At 39.0% G+C, this 24,175-nt stretch overlaps 1 protein-coding gene across 1 annotated transcript in view; it reads left to right on the forward strand.

Annotated features, from left to right (window-relative positions):
* Window positions 1–341: 341 nt before the first annotated feature.
* The window catches only part of LOC148889445 (neurexin-1a-like), a 191,114-nt gene continuing 167,280 nt past the window's right edge, over window positions 342–24,175 (forward strand). Inside the window, exons 1-4 of the mRNA XM_089011586.1 lie at window positions 342–533; window positions 4,744–5,968; window positions 15,055–15,072; window positions 17,920–17,949. Coding sequence (XP_088867712.1) covers window positions 5,257–5,968; window positions 15,055–15,072; window positions 17,920–17,949 — 760 coding nt within the window. The 5' untranslated portion in view covers window positions 342–533; window positions 4,744–5,256. The remainder of the gene's footprint in view (window positions 534–4,743; window positions 5,969–15,054; window positions 15,073–17,919; window positions 17,950–24,175) is intronic.

Below are 24,175 nucleotides of genomic sequence, written 5' to 3' on the forward strand. Positions count from 1 at the left end.
TCTTTGCCTTCCATTCCAGACATTCATTGGTTTATCCACGAGTCGGTGCGACTCGCTGTCCGCCCATGCATTTTTCTAGTCGTGTATCCCACTTTACATTAACTCGGGAGCTACCTGTGCAGAAAGTGTTCCTAAGAGCAAACATGTGTCCTTGGATAGGTTTTGTTTTTTCTGCAATTCATCACTGCAGTTTTTAGAATAAGATAATAGTGTATGTCAATCGTCTTGTTTGTGTATGGATACCGAGGCGCTGTCCAAGGTGCTGCATGCAGCCCCTCCCCTACAATAAGGAGTCACGTGGCTCCCAGAGACTCTGGCTGCTCGCAGTCCGGGAACGAGCTCAAACGGGAAAGCACTCCGCACCTCTCTCTCTTCACCTCTCTCTTCACCTCCACCCCGCCAAAACTGGATTGTCAGTCTTCCGCTCTTCACTTGTTTTATTTTTTTAATATATATATATTATTTCTTTCTTTCCGAACGCGTTTGCTTGTTTTTTTTTAGCTGAAGACATAGCGGAAAGAATCCAGCTCAAGGTAAATGCAAACCTTAAAATAACTAGATGTTAAAGTGTAGAAGTGGCTTATCTCCTCGCACGTTTTTTGCCCAGCACAAATTGATGGATGAGAGTTGTTTTTGGCCATTGTGTTTTTGAGGTGGAGTCTTCGTCCTGCAGGCGCTAATATATATTAAGGGTCCGGTCCAAGTGTACTGAGCGCTCGGAAGGTGATCATAGCGCAACATTTGATTCCCCCCTTGACCATCATCCTTAACACTTGCGTATAAAATAAAACAAAAATGCAGTTGCATTAAAAAAAAAACACACTTCTGAGCTTCGTCGTCTGCAGCGGATGTAAAGGTATGAGATGTGTAGACGTTCTTGATGCCTGGCAAGCATCGGAACGAACTGTTGCGAGTTAACAGACTACTATTTAAAAAAAACACAAAAACATGTTTACTTCACGTGACAGAGGACGTGGCTGAATCTACAACTGATTGGGTTACGCTATCCTTTCATCATACAAGAAGGAAATTGGGGCAACTGTTGGCGATTCGTTACACGAATCGCCATTGTGAGCAAATGGCGCTTTTTTTCTTCAAGTGCATGTTTATTTGTTTTTGGCCAGTAATTCAGTTCGTGCAAATATATTCAAAAGTAACTGATTAAGTAGTTGAAGAGTTGATAATGCAGCTACATCATAAATGAAATGTCTTCTGATGTTATAAAGTGAGTCTGTTATTCCACTTGTGCTTGTGCATCGCAATTGCTTTTTGCAAATATCCCAATGGTCTATTTACTGCTTCAAAGAGCACGTCATTGCGTGAAGCACACACTCATTTGGAAAAAGCTGTATGAGTGATGAGTAAGGGTGGCCTGGAGTGGGAATTACACAGCGCGCAATACATCGATGACGATACCTTGGTTCATACATCACAGCATCGTCTATCAATCGTCCAAAAAATAAAACAAATAAAAAATGCCCCCTAGTGGCAATGAGCAATTTACTGATGATATAGGGAAGAGCTGATTTATGACGGGCTGGGATACCATGACATTGTTGCTGCATCATCTTGCATTTCATCTTCTTGTGGATAAGTCCTAACATCATTGAACTGTATAGTGCCACTTAGCAGTTTTTTTGACGACGATACTAGTGCAGCGTGTTCTACCGGAAACAAATTCCTTGTGTGTTCTACATACTTGGCAATAAAGATGATTCTGATTCTGATCAGAATGATTAAGAAGTAATTTCATAATGGTCGTGATGAATTTGATTCTCTCGAAATCGAATCCACAGGCCTTGGCATTGCACCCGGACAACATAAACATGCAAGAATCATACAGTGTAACATCAATGTTCAAATTTGTTTACCGGTAGTCCCCGTACGAAATAGCCATCCAAACATCACCTATATCTCTTGTCATTATTCGGGGCGTTTATAGGTAATAATAATACATTTTATTTCAAGCGCCTTTCAAAACACCCAAGGACACTTTACAATAAAAACAATAAAAGAAAGCACATAACAATAAAACCATAAGTAAAATGATACATAATAAAATAGCAGATAGAACTATACATTGAAAGCAATTTTGAACAAGTGGGTTTTGAGGTGAGCCTTAAAAATAGGGAGGGAGTCAATATTGCGGATGTTGGGTAGGTAGGGGTTAAACCAGGCAGTTAACTTTGGATGAACGGTGGGGTACTCTTTGGACAGCACTAAAGAAATAATAAAATCTGAATTTATCTATTCTGAAACTGTCCACAGAATGAAAAAAATATTCACAGCTCAAACAATAATGTTCGTGACAATGTATCATTAAAGGACAACTGACGCCACTTTTTTGTTTTCTAACTGACATCAGAAAAACGTTTTATAGCATCTAAAATACCCAAAACACGCAGTATAATATTTGTATTCAAATGCAAAACACCAATAAAAATGACTTATAGTATCCAAAATCTGCAAAAAATTGAGCTGCGAATTGGGCATTTTCAAAAAGACCCGCCCCCAGTTCGTGACGTCACGCCAAGACGTCTCGCATTTCTGGAGAATCAAAACAATGGCTTCAGATTCGGAGAATATGCTTTCTTGTTACACCTCCAGTTATGAATATGATTTAAATACTTCTGAAGAGGAAAGCATACATGTTTGCAATCGATTAAAGAATTTATTTAGGCAACATTGGGGAGAAACGGATCACCATAAACGGATCACCAGAAACGGATCACAAGAAAAGAGGCACAAAATGGCGACCTCCTGTGGCCACCTCCATTTCCACAGGCTGATAAATTCCTTATATGGAGCTTGGACACCCCCTTCTGGCGGCTTTTGGGTGCAACACAAGGTTTTCAGACTGAACAAAACAGCAAAATACATTGACGTAATGGAAGGACTGCTACAATGTGTCTTTTTTTCAGTCAGGGGCGTTCCTTCAGTGACGTAGGGTGAGGACTCGTCACCAACTCAAAAACAAGACTTCCTGAATATTCAACGCAAGTCTTAAAACGTAAAATATAGCTATATGCGGTTGAATCTTTTTAAAATATGCTAAGTAGAAGTCATTTGAAGCCATTTTACAAATTATGGACATAACTTGTCCGGAGACGTCGGTTGTCCTTTAACTCTCATATGAATGTAATCATTAGCGAACCATTGTATAATACAGCAGAACATCTCCACAATGAAAAATATTTAGTGATAGTGCGTATTTTTGAGCAAACAGTACACTTATTTGACACATCATAAAGCCATGCAGAGGAGGACAAAAACTGAAGAAATTACGATCTGCCTTCATTTTTACTTTCATCTATATTTTTGCAGAATGTATTTTACTTTGCTTCCTCCATCTTTGATCTTTCTTACTTTTATCAGGTCTTCAAGTGTTATTTCTTTTCTTTTCTTTTCACAATTTCTTCTGAAGAGCCTTGGTCCGCAAAGGTCCGTTTTGTAGCCATTTCATTACAAACAATGCAAGGTTTGTCCTGTGTCTAAAACTACTTCTGACATTTTAACCACACACTAACAATAGCAAAAATAAATGCACATGTGTAAACCAGTGTGATCGTTGCCATTGCCATTTCTGACCAAAACAGTAGCAGTGGGTATTGCGGGCTGAGGTTGAATTAGACCTTTGCGGTAGGTTTATTTTTGTTGGAGTGAACTTCCTTGCGAGGAAAGGGTGGAGAAAAGTATTTTGGATTATGCAACAGGGGGACTTTACATTGCAGCGGGAAACAGGAAAAAAAGGGAATGAAAGATGTTTTTTTCCACACATGTAGGTTTTGTTGTAGTGGAGTTTCACTTTAGTAAATAAAAGGGAGTGGGTGAGGGATCATTTTATTCCAGTTCCTTTCACATGTACTATGCAACATTCTTCACAGCCATTCTAATGTAAAAAGTCAGTGGCATCTTATAAAAACAGAAGCAAATTCTGATATTTGATGCTCATGTTTCTGGATGTGGGGCAATTTACTGTTATTTTACAGTAAATGTATTATAGTGAGCAGCCAGGATGTACTTGTAGTACTGCAGCATATAGAAATGAATTACATTTCTGGTTCAGCGACTATCACCACCTGTTATCCGTAATCCTAATTTCATTCATGGAGAGCAGTCATTCTTAACCTTGTTAGAGGTTCATATGCAGATTCACTGAACCCTAAGTGAAAATAAAAGTATGATTTGGGAAGGGTTCCTTCAGCTTTGCGAGACTGGATTTGTTCAACTTGATAGGATGTTGAGTGCATCATATTCTGTGATACATCCATGTTGAACAATTCGTGTGACTACTTCCTTCTCGATATAGCATGTGTTAAAACCTAAAAAAAAATCACACAACATACCATCACGACAGTTATCCGTTGACTAGTGAGTGAAAAAAAATTCTCGCAGCCTTGATTGGACGAGCAAGTAACAGCTGAGGTTTGATTGAAACCAGGAGAAGAACAACTGTTGTCGAGTCAAATAATCCGTTGCTCAATGAGTTTATTTCTCACAATAAACAATACGGTCTCAAGCAATGTGTGAGCTTTAGCAAAATTACAAATTGTGTGACTTTCAGGGCATTTGAATTTATAGTTCTGCTCTAATAGGGGCATTTGTTTCGGCGGGCAATGGTTGTTTTTCATCTGGATACATTTTTGTGTTTCTCTAATTGTAAAATATATAAGGTACAGGCAAAATGTAGACTTGGGTTAGGTGAAAGGCTGCTGCTGTACTGACACTTTGTTTCTTTTGCAGCAAACTTGCTTGGATGGACAGACCGCCTGTTTTGATGAACTCATCAGCCAGTGCGACTTCACATGACTTATTTTCACTTTGTTAGAGAGGATGCAGGGTGAAAAGCCCACAGCAAGCACTGCAGTTACCAGCCGAAACCATGTTGGCATGAACATGAGGATTAAGGCTCCAATCTCAACTCATGTGAAACCGTGCATTCTCTAACTGACATCAGGAGGAGCTATTCCATGATCACAAACAATTTTTGTGTTTGAAGCACTGTTAATTTGCTTTCCAGAGCCATGGCAGAGAGGACCTTGAAACAGATCACATTATTTTGGCACAACCAACCAGGGAAGTGCTAATATTTTTTCTCTGTAGCAAAATCAAATATTGTGCTTCAATTTGTCAATTGTAAAATGAGACAGTTAATTGTCTCCCTCTTCTCTGTCACAGTGAATTCGCAACACTTATTGCTGAATCGCAACATCCTATAAATACATTTAGCCATCTGCATCGATTAGTGTTCTCACAATGGTTTTACAAAAGCATCACAGTGCCCATTTGATTTGGGTCGGGCTGCTCATTTGTGGCTACGTAGAACTTGGCACTTGTCTGGAGTTTACAGGTGCACAGGGACAGTGGGCTCGGTTCCCGGTTTGGAATGCATGCTGCGAAAGTGAAATGAGTTTCAACATGAAAACAAAGAGCTCCCACGGGCTGCTGGTCTATTTTGACGACGAGGGATTTTGCGACTTTTTGGAACTCCTCTTACTGAACGGGAAACTCAGCCTTCGCTTTTCTATCTTTTGTGCTGAGCCCGCCTCTGTAATATCTGACCTGGCGGTCAATGACAGCCAGTGGCACGCTGTCACCCTCAGGAGAAACTTTAAGAACACAACCCTGATAGTGGACAATGAGATCAAATGGGTGGAGGTGAAGTCCAAAAGACGGGATATGACCGTTTTCAGCCACATGTTCGTCGGCGGGATCCTGCCGGAGTTGCGATCAGTGGCATTGCGGCTCACGTCCGCTGCCATCAGGGATCAGCCCCCTTTCACTGGTTGGATAACGGACATAAAGGTCAACAACACAGCATCTGCCATGGTGGACAGTGAAGGGGTCATAAAGGACCTGTGCGGTGCAGCCAACATCTGCTTAAACGGTGGACAGTGCAGTTTAATCAACAACAAACCTACCTGTGACTGCACTCAAACTGGATTCCAAGGAACGGACTGCAGCGAAGGTAAGACATTGTGGAGCCCTTTGACTTTACAAAATGTCTTCTGTAAAAAGCACCAATGTAAAATATTGAGGCATATTTGAAAATTTAAATTCCCGACAAAATGCACATACAGTAAAGTCTCGTTATAGCGATATCGGATATATCGATAGTCCCGGTTATATCGATACTATTTCTATGCACGCACGGAGAAAATTACATGCAAACAGGGTCGGATATATCGATAGTCGCGGTTATATCGATATTTTTTCGGACTCCCTTGAATATCGATATAACGAGACTTTACTGTATTTTAAAAAGTCAAACAATCCCTTCCTGTATACCATGACGGCCATTTGTTCCAGTAATGGGATGCGTGCCATTGATCCGCTGTTGTTTGGAATGAGTGGATCTCCTGCTAGGCCTCATTAAGAAAACGCGCTGGTGCTCTCCATCCCCAAAGGTCTCCTTCCATTCCTATCCGACAGGTCCGCTGGGATTGGTTGACCTATGAAATGATCCCTCCAGTGGGTTTCCACAGATGCAAAAACCAAAATGTTTGATGTCGTAAAAGGATTAAATTATCAATATTCTTAATGAATACAACGACAACCTAAGATGCAAAGAATCACACAAAATGTCAATGGCGTGTTTACAACACGAGTAAGAATCTAAATGCTGCCCCATAATGCACTGTTGTTTTGGCTATGATTCCTTCCGACTCCTCCATGATGTAAACATAATTCCTCTATGGATTGCAACCCATAAAAATGGAAGTCCTCAATAGACGGACTTCCCCCAATATCTGGACCAAAATTCCTCTCTGCAGACCGCAGACCTACAAATATATTATCAATTTGTTTTGGTGTCAATTAATTAAACAATTTAAATGACCCTTACAATCCCCAACTAATCACCCCTTGCCCATCCCCAAGTAATACTACTCAATCGGGAAGTTTCTGAGTTAAGTTGTCAGTTTTAATTTTAAATGAAAGTATTAACAGATAACTTGCACTAAATTATATTATTATTATTATTATTATTATTATTATTATTATTATTAGTTTTTGTGTGCAGTTGTACATTTCATTCTACTGACATTTTCTTTTGTGCATTGAATACTTTGTTTATCTCTTGACCCCCCACCCCTTTCAAATTTGCTGCTGTAGATTGCAAATGTCCCCATTGTGGGACTATTAAAGGCTTTCTGATTCTGATAAAATTGAAATAATCAACATAGCGTGTGTTATTAATGCTATATAATATTTATCCACAATAGATGAGATGTTTAATGGACTTGATCAAATTTGAGATAGCGGAAGCGATGACTGCTTGATGAGATTGCTCGTCACATTAACTCTGATCTCTTTGAAGCCAATGTGATAATGTGCGGTGTATACATTATCGTACGAGGCAGACATTATAGACCTCAATTCACTTGGTCCTTTTCGTGGGGGGTTACAATCTAAACATATGTTCCTATTTTCCCTATTTAATGTTTGAATGTTAATTTAGGCCCATCCAAGCATGTCATATTTTGTTAACAATAAGCTCATTAGGTCAGGTTTAATTGACCTGTAACCATAGCCCAAGTTGCTCTCACTGGATTGCAGAGAATTGGTGATGCATGTACAACTAATTAAAATGTTGTCCATGTAGTCTGCATTTTTGAGTTCCTGCTGTATTCGCATTTCTTTGATTGGCCCAGGACAACATGAGTGAACCTTCTGAACTAGCTTCATGAATTCAGGGTGCTCTACTGAATCCACTGGCTTTAAAGTACAGAAGAAAATCTTGGTCACATCATCTATTTATGTATGATGGGTATTTTTTTGTAGTAGTAGATTTGTGCAAGAGAATGATTGCCATGTGAAAGAATATTTTCCTCATGGTTGGTGAAGTGTGAATGACATTTCAAAAATATATATCGTTGATTAATACAAAGAATGAATAACGTCAGCCCACACTAACCTGTATGGTATTCCACCCACGTCATATTCATAGCTGATTTAAATATTCAATCTATCTAAGATATAATTGTCATTGTTTTTAATTTTGACACATTTGACAACTCAAGAAGCCCAACTGTTTCTTCACAATTCATTAAAATGTAGATGAAAAAAGATGTCCTCTTTAAAATGCATGAATCAAAGGCAATACTGATTTTTTATTTCAATCATATCATAAAGAAAATCCAACTGGTGGCTTTTCTTCTTATCCAGTCAGAACAATCGCCTGGTTCACATGGAGTCATTACTCTTAGAATTTATCAGAATGACCAAACGTAATGAAACCGCTCCATATAAACACTTCAATCGGAACAAAACCGGTGTTATACTTGTTATATGGAGTCATGTAAACCATTCAATGCCAATATCCAGCTGCTCTGTTTTGATGTCATTGTGCATTACAGTGAGCAATATTTTTGTCGTAAATAGTACAGTTTACATCATTTTCATTTATGCTTGATTTATCACCAACTAATTTCTGAAAAGAAATGCAATAAATGGCTGTACACCCAAATTCACATGACTCATTTAAAACCAAGACTGGTGCTTTCAACCAGATATTGAACAACGGGAGCTTACAATTATGTAAACCGGCAAATTGAACAAAAATATTTTCGCTTGGCACATTCAAATATGACAGCGTTGTCAACAAAATGTATCCTCCATCCAGATCTCATTTTAGCGAATGCAGGCATCCGGATTCAACCTTAAAATACCTTGAAATTTAGACCTTACCTGTCCATTAAATCATTTCAAAGCTGCACTATTACTTTGATCAGATGAAAGGATTAGTGGCTCCGCTACAACAACTGTCATCTCCCCCACTGCCCAATCACAAGCACGCACATTGCATGACTACGCCTCCACAAATCCCTTTGATCGGTGAGAACAATTATTTAAATGCATTGTTTGGTAGCTATCGCTTAGTCCCACACAATCTCTGCTCCCGTTTCTCATTAGAGAAATAACATGGATGTATTGCCATATTTGCATCCTGATAAGATGAAATGATGTAGTTCATTTCATTGCACATTAGCTCAACACAAATCACCCCTAAAAAAAAGCTGAACGAAGAAGATGCAGCACTTTATTTGGTCCATTATCTGATTCATAGGCGGTTTGACTTATGCTGGAGCCAGTCGGGGCTGCCTTGAACACTAAAAGCATACATGTGTACAGCGACGAGGTCATATTTCACAGTCTCAACCAACCTTTACTTCCAATAAAGGAAATGTCATCAATCAACTCGTGCACCAGGGCAGGAGTTAGCGCTATATATTTTCACAATAGTCACTCAGTGCACTTCCTTGCTTCATAAGCTCGACTGTCTGTCTCTGGCTGTGATGGCAGTTCTCCCAGGCTACATTGTGCAGTGTTTTTATGCTGCTGTGCCCTCCGTTTTTGGAATGGAGGAGAGAGCAAATTAGCGCGGGTGTTAAATATGTCGCAATTCAGGTCAGGGGCACCTATTTTTCCAACTGTTCTCTCAGTGGATTTGGTGTTGTTCGGTGACACAGTGCAGTGAGGTGGCGCATGCTACACACACACACACACACACACACACACACACACACACACACACACACACACACACACACACACACACACACACACACACACACACACACACACACACACACACACACACACAGACATGTATACATATTCGGAATCAGAATCATAAACCCTTTAATAGTCCTACAGTGGAGAATTTTGCAATCTCCAGCAGAAAAATTGATAGTGGTGGGGTTGTGGGCAGTCGAAAAGAAGAAAAAAAAAGCATGTACAAAAAAATAACAGAAGACTGAACTGTACAACTGCATAGAAATATGCACAAAAGTGTTTTTATGCTTCACGCTATGTAACCTAACCTAATACAAATCATATATATATATATATATATATATATATATATATATATATATATATATATATATATATATATATATATATATATATATAAACACCTCTCAACTGACCCCAGCACCGTTAGAGGTGTCCACACTTTACAGTCGTCACTCATGCAATCCTTCACCCACACCTTCGCAAATGGAAGTAATCTGCATTTTACAGGAAGTTGCATTTTTCATTTGAATGAGTGCTTCCTACATTGTGCATCGATCACTGCTGGAGCTCAACCTGTATCTCGGAACGTATCATTTTCTAGAAGCTAAAGTGCGGCTCCACTCACAAAAGCAGATGAATAGGATGTTACTGCCTCAGAGTCTAAAGACAGATATTCGGATCAAAAGATTAGAGATATTCCCTCTGGGATTTCTAAATGCAACTGCAGTCGCTGTCAAAGGTGTAGAAGGTGTAGAGACAGTTGTTCGACTGTTCTTGCTTACACCTTCTTTTACCGTTACCAAGGTACAAAGCCTCGATACCCCTGACATCCTGAACAAAACCTCCCAGCTTCTTATTGAGGCTCCTACCATCATCATGTTCAGTAAAGATTTAATTAGTTGAATTATGAGTTAGTAGTTGAGTTGAGTTATGAGTGCAAAGTATATATATATATATATATATACAATATATAAACAAAGACTCCACTTACGTGCCTTTGACATATTTTACGTGAATCAATGAGATGTTGGTGATGGTGGGTAGGACGACTAATTATCAACTAATTGATTATTTTGCTTTTTAAATAAGGCTAATTTACTTCAGAAATTAACATGGAACATATTCCTCATTTTACACAATATGTGGCTATTGTTTTGACAATTATGTATTGGCCACAATAGAAAATGGGAAGTTATTCTCTTGTACAAACCAGTAATCAGAGCCTCTGCCTGATGCAGCCAAGATAGGGCACTCCATTTAACCTCACAACCATATGACTCTATCATTAATCAAATCAAAAAATACAACAAGAGTACATGTATTTCTTTAATTGCAGACTAAAGTTTATATTTACATTTCCAATGGGCCACTTTTGAAACATTTGGAATATGAAAAAATATCAGCATAGTTGCTATGTGGAAACACTGATGCTCAAACATTAAATGCTCTTTCATTCCAAACTACTCGCTGAAGTTGATATTCTTTGAGGATGTCAAATTGAAAAAGTAAGAGATACAATCCCCGTAGTCTGTACTGCAGTTCGGATTTTGTGTCACACGAATTAGAGACTGGCTCAATTTACATTGCATGAATCCTGTTCTGAGTGTTAAAATCAGACATTTGATTCTCAAAGTGCTGAAGTCTACTATAAAGTTTTTTTTTTTTAACGATTTTCATAGGTATTCATGCTGAAGATACTAACAGCTAATCTATATTTAATGGTCCTTGTGCTTTGTGTGTATTTTGTTTTGTTTTAGCCCTAAAAAGTTGCTCTCTGTGGTTTATAAACTTTTGATTGACAAGTTTGATTTCTTAATCCTTTTACCTTGGAAGCATATTACCATTATTGCATGAAAAAAAAGTGTCCTTACCTGTAACACGATCCCAGATTTTGTCAATCCTGGGATTAAGGTTATAAGAACTAGAGTATACACTGCTCCGATAATCCTGTTGGATCATTCCAAACCACAAGATGTGAAAGAATGACAAGGTTCTACCGCACATCTGCTCTCTGAAATCCCCCTCTGTTTGGTCTGTCTCTCTGAAAAGATCTCCCTCGGACTATTGTCAGAACTGCACGACATCTGGTCAGGCCATAGAGCTGCAATATTCCACGTAATCATATCAATATATATACCGCACATATATATATATATATGAAATAAAAATCCTCGTCTCACCCCTCATGGGTGGTGTCTGTCCCCCATTTTAGCTCGGGTCCTCCACAGGAAGCTTGAGGGTTCTGCGCAGTATCCGTGCTGTTCCCAGCACTGCGCTTTTCTGGACCGAGATATCTGATGTTGTTCCCGGCATCTGTTGCAACCACTCGTCGTCGAATTTGGAGGTCACTCTATATATATATATATATATATATATATATATATATATATATATATATATATATATATATATATATATATATATATATATATATATGTATATGTATATGTGTATATATATGTATATGATTACGGGGAATATTGGAGCTCTATGGTCTATATATTTACATATATATGACCTACCTGCTCCATTTGTTCAAATATATATATATATTTATATATATATATATATATATGTTTGTATACCTCTGACCTACCTGCTCTATTTGTTCAAATGCATTTTTTTCCTCATCTGCCTTGTGCTATTTTCCATCCTTGTAAGATGAGGATTTATGTCTGATTTGTAGTTTGTTATAATTCAAAGATGAGTCCTTCGTAATGCAATCTATTATATACAGTATATTCGGGATTTCTTTTCTTCCCTGGCTGGAAGTTAAAAGACAATGTTGCAAACAAAACATCAATAGTAACTGTAAAATGATTTCTAATTTCCTAGCTTTTAATACAGTTTATTTATACAGCAACGTAGCTTCAGAAAGTGTGCAAACTGAAAAAGACAAAGCCAATATTTTTTTTGTCTTCCATCAAAAAAATCACCAAATATTCCCCACAACACATCAAGAAAGTAGTTATAACTCCTAAAGTGGGGATCAACACAATATTCATCCAATTCCACTCACAGTAGTTGCATTACTTGCAAGCTATCCTGGTATTTCTTAGTCAGGATTCTTGGGGCCAAAAGCAGTGGAGCAGTACAAACAAACAATTGGCATAATTTGTAACCTTCCTCAATGTGTTTTGTGTCATTACTGCATGCCAAATGTTTCTTCCAGTAAAGCGCTGCCTTGACTTACTAATGTAATTACTGCACACGCATTATGAGTTTCTGTTGCAAAATGATCAGTAGCGTAGTAGATGCAGATTGTGTGTGATAGACAGCAGAGTGCATTTTAGTGTACTGTTACCGGCACAATAGCACTACGATCACTTTGACAAGGGGATTAAAGGGATTTATGTCTCTGGATTAGAATGTAACCAGCTGGATACATTTGTGAAAGAAAGTGTTTGAGTGTGTCTCTGCGTGTGTGTGCGTGTGTGTGTGTGTGTGTGTGTGTGTGTGTGTGTGTGTGTGTGTGTGTGTGTGTGTGTGTGTGTGCGTGTGTGCGTGTGTGCGTGTGTGTGTGTGTGTGTGTGTGTGTGTGTGTGTGTGTGTGAGAGAGAGAGAAAGAGAGAGAGTAAGGGGGGAGGGGTTATTGGGGTCTTCCTTTATTGGCCTAGTATGGCAATTGATCAAGTTTAATTTCTTTTCATTCGCAAGGAGAAAAATGACATAACAGTGGCATCCAAATATCATAAATTGGAATAAAATTATTTCACACATCTTTGGAATTTATTTCTCACTTCAACGTGATGATGGAATTTTAGTTGTTTGTTTGATAGCGGTTGTTATAAAATGCTCTATAAATATATTGGAGTAAATAGAAAATGAGCCTACACAGGCAATGGCATAATGTGATAAGAAAGTCAATATTTTACCAAAATAAAGTCACAGAATTCATTAAAAAAACGTTTTGCAGAATAAATGTATACTATTGAACATGTGATAATGACCCCCCCCCTTGCCTTTTTGCAGTGTGAAAAAAGAACCCCCCGACACCCCCAATAAAATGTATCATTTCTGTAAGGCTCCACTTTTCAAATGTAGTTTAGTGAAGAAATTAATGCTAATTTATTTGGCGGTCTTTGCAGTATTGACATCAGCGTACATTTGTTTGCTTACGAGTATTGCCATCATGCTTTACCTGGATGCTTTTTCAGTAAGTCTTATCATCTTCGAGCTTTGTGAACAAAATATCCAGAAGATCTTCAGATGATCAATTGCAGGTATGAACCATTCCATAAAGTTGGATTTGTACTTGTACTTTAAACAAAACAAACAAAACAAAAAAAATAATCCGGTTTTCATGAGGCATCGACAAAGTGGTCCAAAGTTGGATACCCCATTATTTTTCAATTTGTTCACAAAGTTTAGATGTAAATGTTTGTGTGCATGTCTGAGGGGGAACCAGTGATGATGGTAAGTTTTTGGGTCATTGGATCATTTGAATTTGGGCAACAAAGCATTTTAAAGAGGTAGGAATTTGTTGTTGTGGTTTAAATGGGTCTTTGCTGCGTTTCCACCCGTTTTTTTTCCAGCCATACAGTTGTCTTTTAATTAATGATATTTTTTAGACATTACACATGTTACAAAAGTGAAGATTTTACTTTCATCAGAAAATCTAAAGTGAGGAAAAAATATTTTTTCGATTGTACATAAGCCGAGAACACACATTGGAGAAGCAAACCATGACTGACTGTTTTGCTTTTTTTATAGGCAGTCTATGGGCCTTAAACATTTCATTGTGCAAGCAATCCAGCTGTAAAAAAATAACGCTTGAGCATGCTTATAATATGTATTCATTTCTTAGACCCCTTCATGAGTGTGTCACATCACTTTTCCGCCCCTCTTGCTCTCACCTTCGCACATCACTCGCCCCCAAAATAGAACTTGAACATTTTCATTTGCAGGGAACTGCCACTGTTCAATTCTTTTCAATAGCAAATCACCTGAAAAGCATGTGCTCTCAGTTGCCTGCTCTGACACAGTGAATTGTTAATCATAATTTTTTATTAAGGCTTTTCTCTGCTTTATTTCTCCTGCCATGCATTTCATTACAGGCATCCTTGAGTAGCTTTGTAAATCAAATAAATATAGTCATCTAGTGCTGTGAATTAAATAATTTTAGAAGTCCTTCGTGCTTAAATAAATGCATTAAAGTGCCCTACATAACACAATGAGTAAGTCCAAAGATGTGCTCGAAAGCCCCCAAGCACGATGCCTCATAGCCTTTTTTTCTAAAGTAATTTAACAGTGTTGCTGGATGTTTTATCATCCGCTACAATGTTTCAGACAATGTAATATTTTTACATTAGATGAAGTTATAAGGGGTGCCACTTTTAGCATTCAACCTTGCCATGACTTCCAGTGTATAAAGAAGGACAGGCAATATGTGCAAAATTAGAAATTGGGTTGTGTTAAGTCACTTGCATGTGATTTTCTATTGCCTTGCATGGTAACATGCAACGGCCAGTCTGAGTCTGCATGCCGCTTAATGAATGTCTTCCTTTTTTTCTCTTTGCCTGTCTGTGCTTCCAGAAGAGAAATATACTGAAGGTGGGTATAAGACAAGCTTTGAGCGCTTGCTAAAGTGGGTGTGCAAATGTGAATCATTATAGTTGAGGGTCCTACACATAAATATGACTCAATGTTTTGTCACAGGCAACTATTGTTGTTGAAGTTGCAAGTGGATGATACGGTTATGATTGTTGCCTGAACTGAGATCCCAAGATGTGCCTTAAAATGATGGATGGTGGATTTGTACTTTGTAATTGTTGCATCAGAAGCCCTTGATATTGTCAAGTTTATAAATTAAGTCTGGATTCTCTTCTATATAGCCAGCACCATACGACTGTGTCACACCCCACTGTGCTACAACATGAATATCAATGACTTGCATTGGCCGGTTTGGCAAGTTTGTTTGAAATGATTTTAAAAGATGTCAGGCCAATATTTGCTTTTTAATATATATTGAAATTTAATTTGCATTTAGTAATGATTATATTTAGTATTATTATTTATATTACAGTAAAGTCTCGTTATATCGATATCGGTTATATCGATAGTACCGCTTATTACGATACTATTTTCATTTCCCTTGCACATTTCTAGTCTTTTTATGTATAATTAGTACCGTTTAGTACGATACCCGGTTATTACGATAATCCGGTTATTACGGTGCTCCTTTTCATCCCCCGCCGGCCATTTTTGTTGTTTATATCGATATATCCGTCGCGCCATTGGTCAACTTGGTCACGTGTCTTGTTACGTGAGCCGCCATCGGTCGCGCCATTGGTCGACTTGGTCACATGAGCCGCCATCGGTCGCGCTATTGGTCGACTTGGCCGTGTGACTTTGTCACATGACACGCCATCGGTCGCGCCATTGGTCAACTTGGTCACGTGTCTTGGTTACGTGTCACGCCATCAGTCGCACCATTGGTCGACTTGGTCAGGTGACTTGGTTACGTGCCCAGCACCCGTGTAGCAGAGCCATTTTCATTTTCAGACGCTAGCTCGTGTGTAGCAGATGAGATTGAAGTGTTTGTGTTAAAAGGTAAAAATGGGAAGCAGAAGAAGATTGATGACTTTTTTAAATTGTATACATAATACAGTAAGATGTAAGCGTTGCAGTTTCCCTGTTGTGTTATGTACATGCCCACTGTACTGTATATGAATGCAATCGTTTTTTGCAACAATGTTTCTTGTTTTGTCTGCTGAAGCGCGATGATTTTGAAAATTATTAACATTCCATACTGTGTATTAAAGGACAGCCGATGTCACTTTTTATTCAAATGCAAATAAAAATGACTTCACGCCAAGACGTCTTGCATTGCTTGTGAATCCAAACAATGGCTTCAGATTCGGATAATATGCTTTCTTGTTACACATCCAGTTATGAATATGTTTCAAATACACTGTAGTTCTGAAGATTAAAGCATACATGTTTACAATCATTAAAGAATTATATGTGCCATTTTGAGGCAACATTGGGGGAACATCTCTTACCCCCAAAAAAAGGGAGCTAATGGCCAGCTCCGTTTCTTATATGGCGCTTGGCTGCCCTCTTTTGGCGGCTTTTGTTTAATGCAGTTCGGCGCAGGATCGGATATATCGATAGTCCCGGTTATATCGATATTTTTTCGGACTCCCTTGAATATCGATATAACGAGACTTTACTGTATTATAATTATTATGTTTACTAATGCAATATGCATTATCCATATTTTGGTCATTTACCCGATTTTAAAATGGCAATGAAATTCAAGACTATTGTTTTCAAAATTTGGCTTTTTGTATGGCCAAGCGTTTACTTATTGGAGGTGGATCTGGGAATTTATTTCAAATTTTAACTATTTGGTACATGCTCCACTCTTATCTCGAGGAGAATGGCCATGAAAGAATTACAAACAAAAGCAATCCTGGATTAATTCAAAGGTGGAGTCTGATTTCCTCATGCAGTATGAAAAAATGAATTTATGCGCAAATGGTGTCTGTCTAATTTAACTGGGGGACAATGTTGGGTGCATCCATATTTATGGTTCAGGAATCGGTTCACATTCAGATCAGCGATTGTTAAATTAGCCTGCCATGAATGTTTTTGTAACATGGGAGGAAACCGGGCACCCGGAGAAACCCCAGGAGGCCACGGGGAGAACATACTAAGGGCACAAAGGAACTCTGCACTTTGAGGCGAATGGGCTAACCGTGCTACCACAAAACACCCACATTCATACTTAAAATATCATTAACTTTATATCCAAAGACAGTATAATGTATTTAACATTGATGAATTAACTGGGTATTTCTCCGGTATGCGACAAATAAAAGTTTGCTTATTTTATTGTAATACTATATTGTTATGAATATGTACCGGCAAATAAAGACCTATTCCCAATAGATACGTAAGGTAAGGTTTTAATTTGTGGCACATGGCGTCTATATGGAGGCCACAATTTGGGGATAACTGAAACTTTACAATGTTTGAGGTTGTTTGCCCACATTGATCATCTTTGTTCTATTCGTCACTTAAATTGGCTTGGCACAAGCATATTTAAATAGATTTTGTGTCTGCATGGTACACGGACGAGCGACTCGATTAGAGGACATGGTGGGGAACTTCTTCACTCTGAGTGAAAGTCTGCATTTGTAATCTTGGATACGTTGAAACATGAATGAATGAGTAAGTAGCCGATGACACATTCCAAGTATGAATGCTCATCAGGCTTGACCCTGTGCGTGCACCCTCCTATTCCTCTCCCTCAGACTCTTCCTTTTCCCATCCCGTCCAGGAACACAGACATCTACTGTGAAAAGAGATGCCTTTGTGTCTGTTTTTATTTTTGACACAACTTCCCATGATCCCTGGTTCTCTGCTGACTGTGCTCTTGTTTTCCTTTTAAAGGTCTGGCACACCTGATGATGGGCGACCAAGGTATGAGCTCTCTTTTTGTTCTCCCACCTTCCCTCCATTTTTCCTAATGCTGCCATTGTGTTCTGAAATGTGTGTTTGACGCCAGCACAAAACAGGACACTTGTCATGTGTTCCTTCATTGTAATGACCTTGATGTTCATTCTCTGGGGTAAATGACGCCTCTTTATCAGCTGCTACTCTGTCCATTTAATTTCTTTCCATTCTGTTCTTTGAGTGTTTACTGTAAATTCCAATGGTGTATTGTGTGTGAGTGTGTGTGTGTGTGGAAGGGTTGGGGTCCAACTAATGTCCTCTCGAGGGTTCCTTTGCAGCATTTTAGGTGTGTTGAGGAGGTACATATCTGTATCGGGCCCTGGAGGACCGGAGTTGGACACCCTTAGTGTACTGTTTAATGAAAGTGCATTTAAAAAATACAAGCATGCATTGTAATCACTGAAATTTAGCGGTTTCTGCCATGCGGACTCTACTAATCATTCAGCCATAGTTCATGCAACCATCTTTGTTTCCATTTGCAGCCATTTCATCTCTATTTACACAAATAGTGTGGAGAAGCATCAAACTCCTTTCTCGTTTTCCATTTCCAAACCTTGACATTGCACTTATTGGTGTCTCCTCTCCTTTTTGTGCTCTTTATTTATTTATTTATTTATTTATTTATTTATTTATTTTGTGACTGGAACTTGCTTTCACTATGGACCATCCCATCAAAACTCATAGGTAAAACTAAAGGTACTTCCGGACTATTTGTGTTCTTAATTCATGTCCTGACGGTATTTACATAATTACTAATGTAGTTGAGGTCAGTGGCACTCTTAAATAGCAGTCTTCAAGGTAGGTGCAGCTTTTGCTTCACGCAGGCAAAAAGAAAAGGCAAAATAAAAGAACATGGTGTTGTTGTCTGTGGTTCAAATACTGGGTTTCGAGTTGTGTGTGGCATGATCATAGTGTTGTGGGCCTCCCATCCAGGCTGTGATCCTCACCTCTTCTCCCTGTGGGGTAAGTGGACTTCTGATCTTTGCCGTTTGACTCTCCTCCTCAGGGCAGAGAGGGGAAACATGGCTTCTAAGGTCCCTACTCAGCATTCAAGGTAAAGCCTTCTTCCCCTTTTTTGTGTTAAACCAAGCACAAAATTCCACACCTTGCTATAATAATTGGGCATTACACATTCTAAAGTCGGAGAAGATACATTTTTGATGCTTTACATGCCGTTGTCCCATTTGCCTTCTACTTGCTCTGGCTTGCTACACTTACAAACACCATTCATGAGTTCTAGTTGTGTAATGTTACATACTGCGTGCATCTTGCATAGTTACTTCTGAGCAGGTAAGTCTATTTTTCATTCTAAATATTTACTTGTCAGTATTGTTTTTAGATATTCTGCTATAGTCTTTGGTTACGACATATGTGAATTTGTTTTTAACTTTCTGAGAAAAAAAAATACACAAACACCCCAGATGTAATTTTGATTGCTTACATTTTACAAGAGTAGAATTTGACATGTACTGTGTTTGAAGGTAAGTGTCCTCGCAGTAATGTCTGCTTAAGATTACAAATATCCAAGTTGCTTACAGGAGCCGACAGTTACTTTCAAGTGAAGGTTCACCCTTATGTACAATAAGCCACATGAATTGAATAAAAATCAGAAAATAACACTACAATGGAACCTTTAAAGTCAGACACAATTTATTTTGTGATGCTGAATTGGCACCACAAAATGTTCTTCCCATTTCCTAATCTATCCCGAAAAAGTCTCAAAACAATTTGTCCGAAACACAATGGTGCAAAAAGTCTTTCTTCTTTTGCCACGTCATTCACCAAGAAGCCACCCAAAATCAGTGTTATGTGTTATTATTGTAGATTATACAAACTACTTATACTTTTTACTCGGCTCTGCAGCCAACATAATGACGAGTAGCATTGAAACACGTCACTTTGTATCAAATATTCATGCTGAACTGCTTATGAACCCAATTGCATTTCAGTTTTTCGCTCTTTGCCAGTAATGATGATGAATGATGCCTGTAATGTGACCGATTAGGTGCAATAAGCTATCAAATTGCCTTAGATGTATTGATAATACAATAATACCAACATCCCCGTTGGCACTTAATGTACCGTCGACATTTAAGTGTCCATGGAATATGTTTCTGCACCAAACAAAGAAAAAAAACAGCTTTGGAATTGACAGAAGGAAAGCCACAGGAAGACGGCTGTGCTGATTCGGCACAAACATGACTTGCACAGCAATCTCCCTCTAATGCAGGTTTCGGTTCGTTGTCCTACTGTGGTGCAAACCGACACAGTCCAGTTATGTCGTAGGCGGTATTTCCTCATTTGTGTATTAAAACCAGGAGGACTGATGATGGATAGGGATATTGACTACAGGAATATGGGATGCACTATGAACAAAATAGGTATGTGCACACCAGATATGGTCAGCGCTTAATGTCCGCTTGCGGTCTATTAACCACTTACGGGGTTGATATTCTGTTTGGGGTTTGGCCCTTTGAGAATGGAATAGTTCATGTTTGCAGCACTTAGCTGATGCACTCACTGCATTCCTCAAAAAAATCCACATCTGACCAGTCGGAAAGCAGTGGGGAAACAACAACAGTACTCAGACACAAATCCCCAGTACAGTGAGACCTTAATTTACGAACTTAATTGGTTCCCAGACAGAGTGTGTAAGGCGAAAAGTGTGTATCTAAAAAAAAATCCCATAGGAAACCATTAAAATGGGAATAACCCGTTCCCGGGTTTCCATAAAATATAGTTTTTAACTAAATAAGCCTTAAAACTACACACAACATACCTTATTCTGTGTATAATAAATGTGCTATTGTATTGTAATGAAAGAAATACACTGCATTGTATCATAAAGTCACAAAGAGAGGCACATTACATGAGGACTGTAATTAAAGAAATAAACCGCTGTAAAATAACGTTTTTTTCAACTTCTTCGATTGCCCGAGACCGTCGCTTTCAGAGCACGGAAACACCTTTTGCAACAGACGCACCTTTGATGGCTTCTGTGTTCCGGAGAATGGGAGCAATGGTTGACTTAGAATAGCCGTGCTCGGCCACTAAATCACACAAACGCATACCTCGTTCGTGTTTTTCAATTATCTCCTTCTTCTCAGCGACTGTGATTTTATTTTGTGTCTTCCTGGGCGGAACACGAGCCTGTGGTGGTTTTTTTTCGGTCCCATCCTAGTAAAATTATCAGCAAACAGCTCCAAGTAGGCGATCGACGTGTGCATTCAATGAGAGGGGGTGTGCAAAGTAGCGCCGGCTGGAGCGCTGTTCGGTCGTGTGCTTCCGCCGAAGATCACTCCGCCATCTGTGGTGGGTGTGTATTATGAAAATAGTGCTTATTATAAGGTTTAATTTTCATAAATTAGAGGATGGAACTGTATAGTGCCACTTAGCAGTTTTTTTTGACGACGATCCTAGTGCAGCGTGTTCTACCGGAAACAAATTCCTTGTGTGTTCTACATACTTGGCAATAAAGATGATGATTCTGATTCTGATTAAGACGAGTTTGTAAGATAAGGTGTTTGTAAGTTGAGGTCTCACTGTATTTAATTCCATGTCAACACAGACGTGCAGCTTTTAAGGTGAACTGCAGGCTGTGCATACAGGCTTCTACAGGTATAACTGGGCTCTCTCTAAATTAGTATACTTTTTAAGTGTATTCTTTTTTCACCCTGGTTTGTTATGAAGTAGGATAGGAGATTAAGTAACGTCTGCCCGGAGGCTCGGGGCATACAACTTTCAAAAGAAAAAAAAAATATTTTTTTCAAATCAAACGTTTGTTTTATTCAATAAACAAAACCTACAAGCAAACAGCTACAAGCAAACCACTACAAGCCACGTGGACTCCTCTTTCTAAGCGCCTTTCAAAACTTTCAAGTACACTTTACAGTCAGGGTATTGTCACGTTTTGCGAGGTGGTGATGGCGGGTTCGGATCCCAAAAAGCAGGCAGGAGGGAGCAGGAGGTTGTTTGACAAATTGTATTAAAATAAAGGTCAGCAGTAACAAAATGTAAAACATCAAAATGATCTGAATGGAAAAAATACAAAGTAGCAAAAGAAAACCAAGTGTAAAAGTCCGCCAAGGTTAAACAAACACGTACACAATGCATGCAGCAAACAAGCAGCAAACAAACAATGAATCGGCACCGGATGATCGTGCCAGGTGTCCTTTTAAGTGTTATTGATTATAACGACCAGCACCTGCGAGGCTGCCGGCAGGGCTGACGTCGCTACCCGCTGGTCGCCAATCTGATCGGGACGACCAGCACCTGTGCAGGTGCAGGCGGGGCCGACAGCGCCCCCCGTTGGTCGCCAACCAGATCATGACAGGTATAGTCCGAAACACAAAACAGGCTTCTGATTGGCTGCCGTGCCGTGTATGCAAATTGCCAAACGAACGTTTGTGACGACATGACGCCAACTGGAGCACAATCTTCAGCAAGGGAGCATTTGTGGTAGGTACTTCCTTCATTAAAAAAAAAATCCTTTATGCTTCACAACAATGGTTTTTTTGCGCTTAAGTCGTCTTACTGTGTTTCAAGTTGTGAAAAATGGGGCAGGCAACTTTTCAGAGTTGTCCTCTTGGGTGTCCGCTAACTTTTTGTTATGAGTTTCAGACACTGACAATTGACAAATTAAATGGATTATTAATACTTAAATCCCACTTTGTGCACAAAAGCCAGCACAGGCGCATTCAATCCTCATTCATTGTCAAGCACTAAACTAAATTCTGTCAATTGAACATATTGAGAGTTTCATCTTGCAGTTTAATCTTCTAGATTGTCCTGAACTGCTAAGAAAATGTTGTTGTGAGTTGCATCTGTACAACAGTCAAACATTTTCTTCTGCTTATATGTGTTACTATTGTTTTATTGAATAATGTAAATCACACAATGAGATTCCGGGAGAGGATTGGTTCACATTGGAATAGCACACATGGCACAAATTAAACAACACATACAGACAATTGGCAACTCTATTTAAAAATGAAATGTTCTAATTATTTTTTTCGACAGACAGCGCCACATTAGCTGTTGAAATGTGTGCTTTATTGTTAATGGTTGAAGTTTAGTTTTAATTTGGCAGACATAATACTACAATTTATACCAGCCAAAAGCAGGTGTAACGTCCTAGTGGTCTGACGTGATTTTACTGAATTTGATTTGAGGTACGGCACAGGCAAACAGATTTGGATTGGTTGGTATCGGATTGCATTTCATTTGTTAACATGGAAATGGCCAGTACCTCTGAGTCACTCACTAAATAAATTCATTCAATGAATTCTCATTATTATTATTTAAGTGGGGTGGCCTGGTGTTGCAGTAGTTAGCGCGTCGACCTCACAGTGCAGAGGTACCGGATTCAATCCCAGCTATGGCCTCCCTGTGTGGAGTTTGCATGTTCTGCTCGGGCCTGTGTGTGTGTTTTCTCCGCGTCCTCTGGTTTCCTCCCACATTCTAAAGAGATGCATGGCAAGCTGATTTAACACTCCAAATTGTCCTTTGCTCTGAGTGTGAGAACAGATAGTTGTTCGTCTCTGTGTGCCCTGTGATTGGCTGGAAACCGGTTCAGGGTGTCTATAGAATGGTGCCAAAGACGATTGGGATAGGCTCGCACCCTTCGCGATGCTTATGAAGATAAACTCCATCGAAAAATGAATGAATTATCTCAAGTGTACAAGTATTTTCAAATGTTAACTTTGGAACTTGAGGATGGAGGGGATTTTAGTCCATTGCTGCTTAATTGGTGTTTCAAGGCAGTTTATGTGTGCCCACTACATAATATAGCTGCCAATTTTACGTCATATGAAATTGGGACTCTAGCAATTCCTTTTACATGGCACTGATTTCCCGCATGAACTTCAGCGAGTCCACTGCCGCCACGAAGGCCGTGCGGCTCTGTGTTGAATTTAAAGGTTCTGAGCCGCTTCCATTGGGTGGCAAAGGAGTTGGCTGCATTCCCTCTTCTATCAGTGCACGACAGCATAAACTCCCCTTGAAACCTGTGCCTGTTTCTGAAAATATCAAAAGAAAACTTGACCCACGCGCTTAGTACCAGAATTGCACTAACACAAAGCTACATCCCAAAAGTCAAAATATAAAGGATATCGAACTGGGAGAAAAAACAAGAAAACCTATTACAATTGTAACAATTTATAATTTTCAACCCTGCAACACACACTCTGAACAG

Source organism: Hippocampus bargibanti, linkage group LG13 (genome assembly GCF_051943395.1).
Source record: "Hippocampus bargibanti isolate YZ-2025 linkage group LG13, ASM5194339v1, whole genome shotgun sequence".
In the NCBI taxonomy this organism is placed as follows: domain Eukaryota; kingdom Metazoa; phylum Chordata; class Actinopteri; order Syngnathiformes; family Syngnathidae; genus Hippocampus; species Hippocampus bargibanti.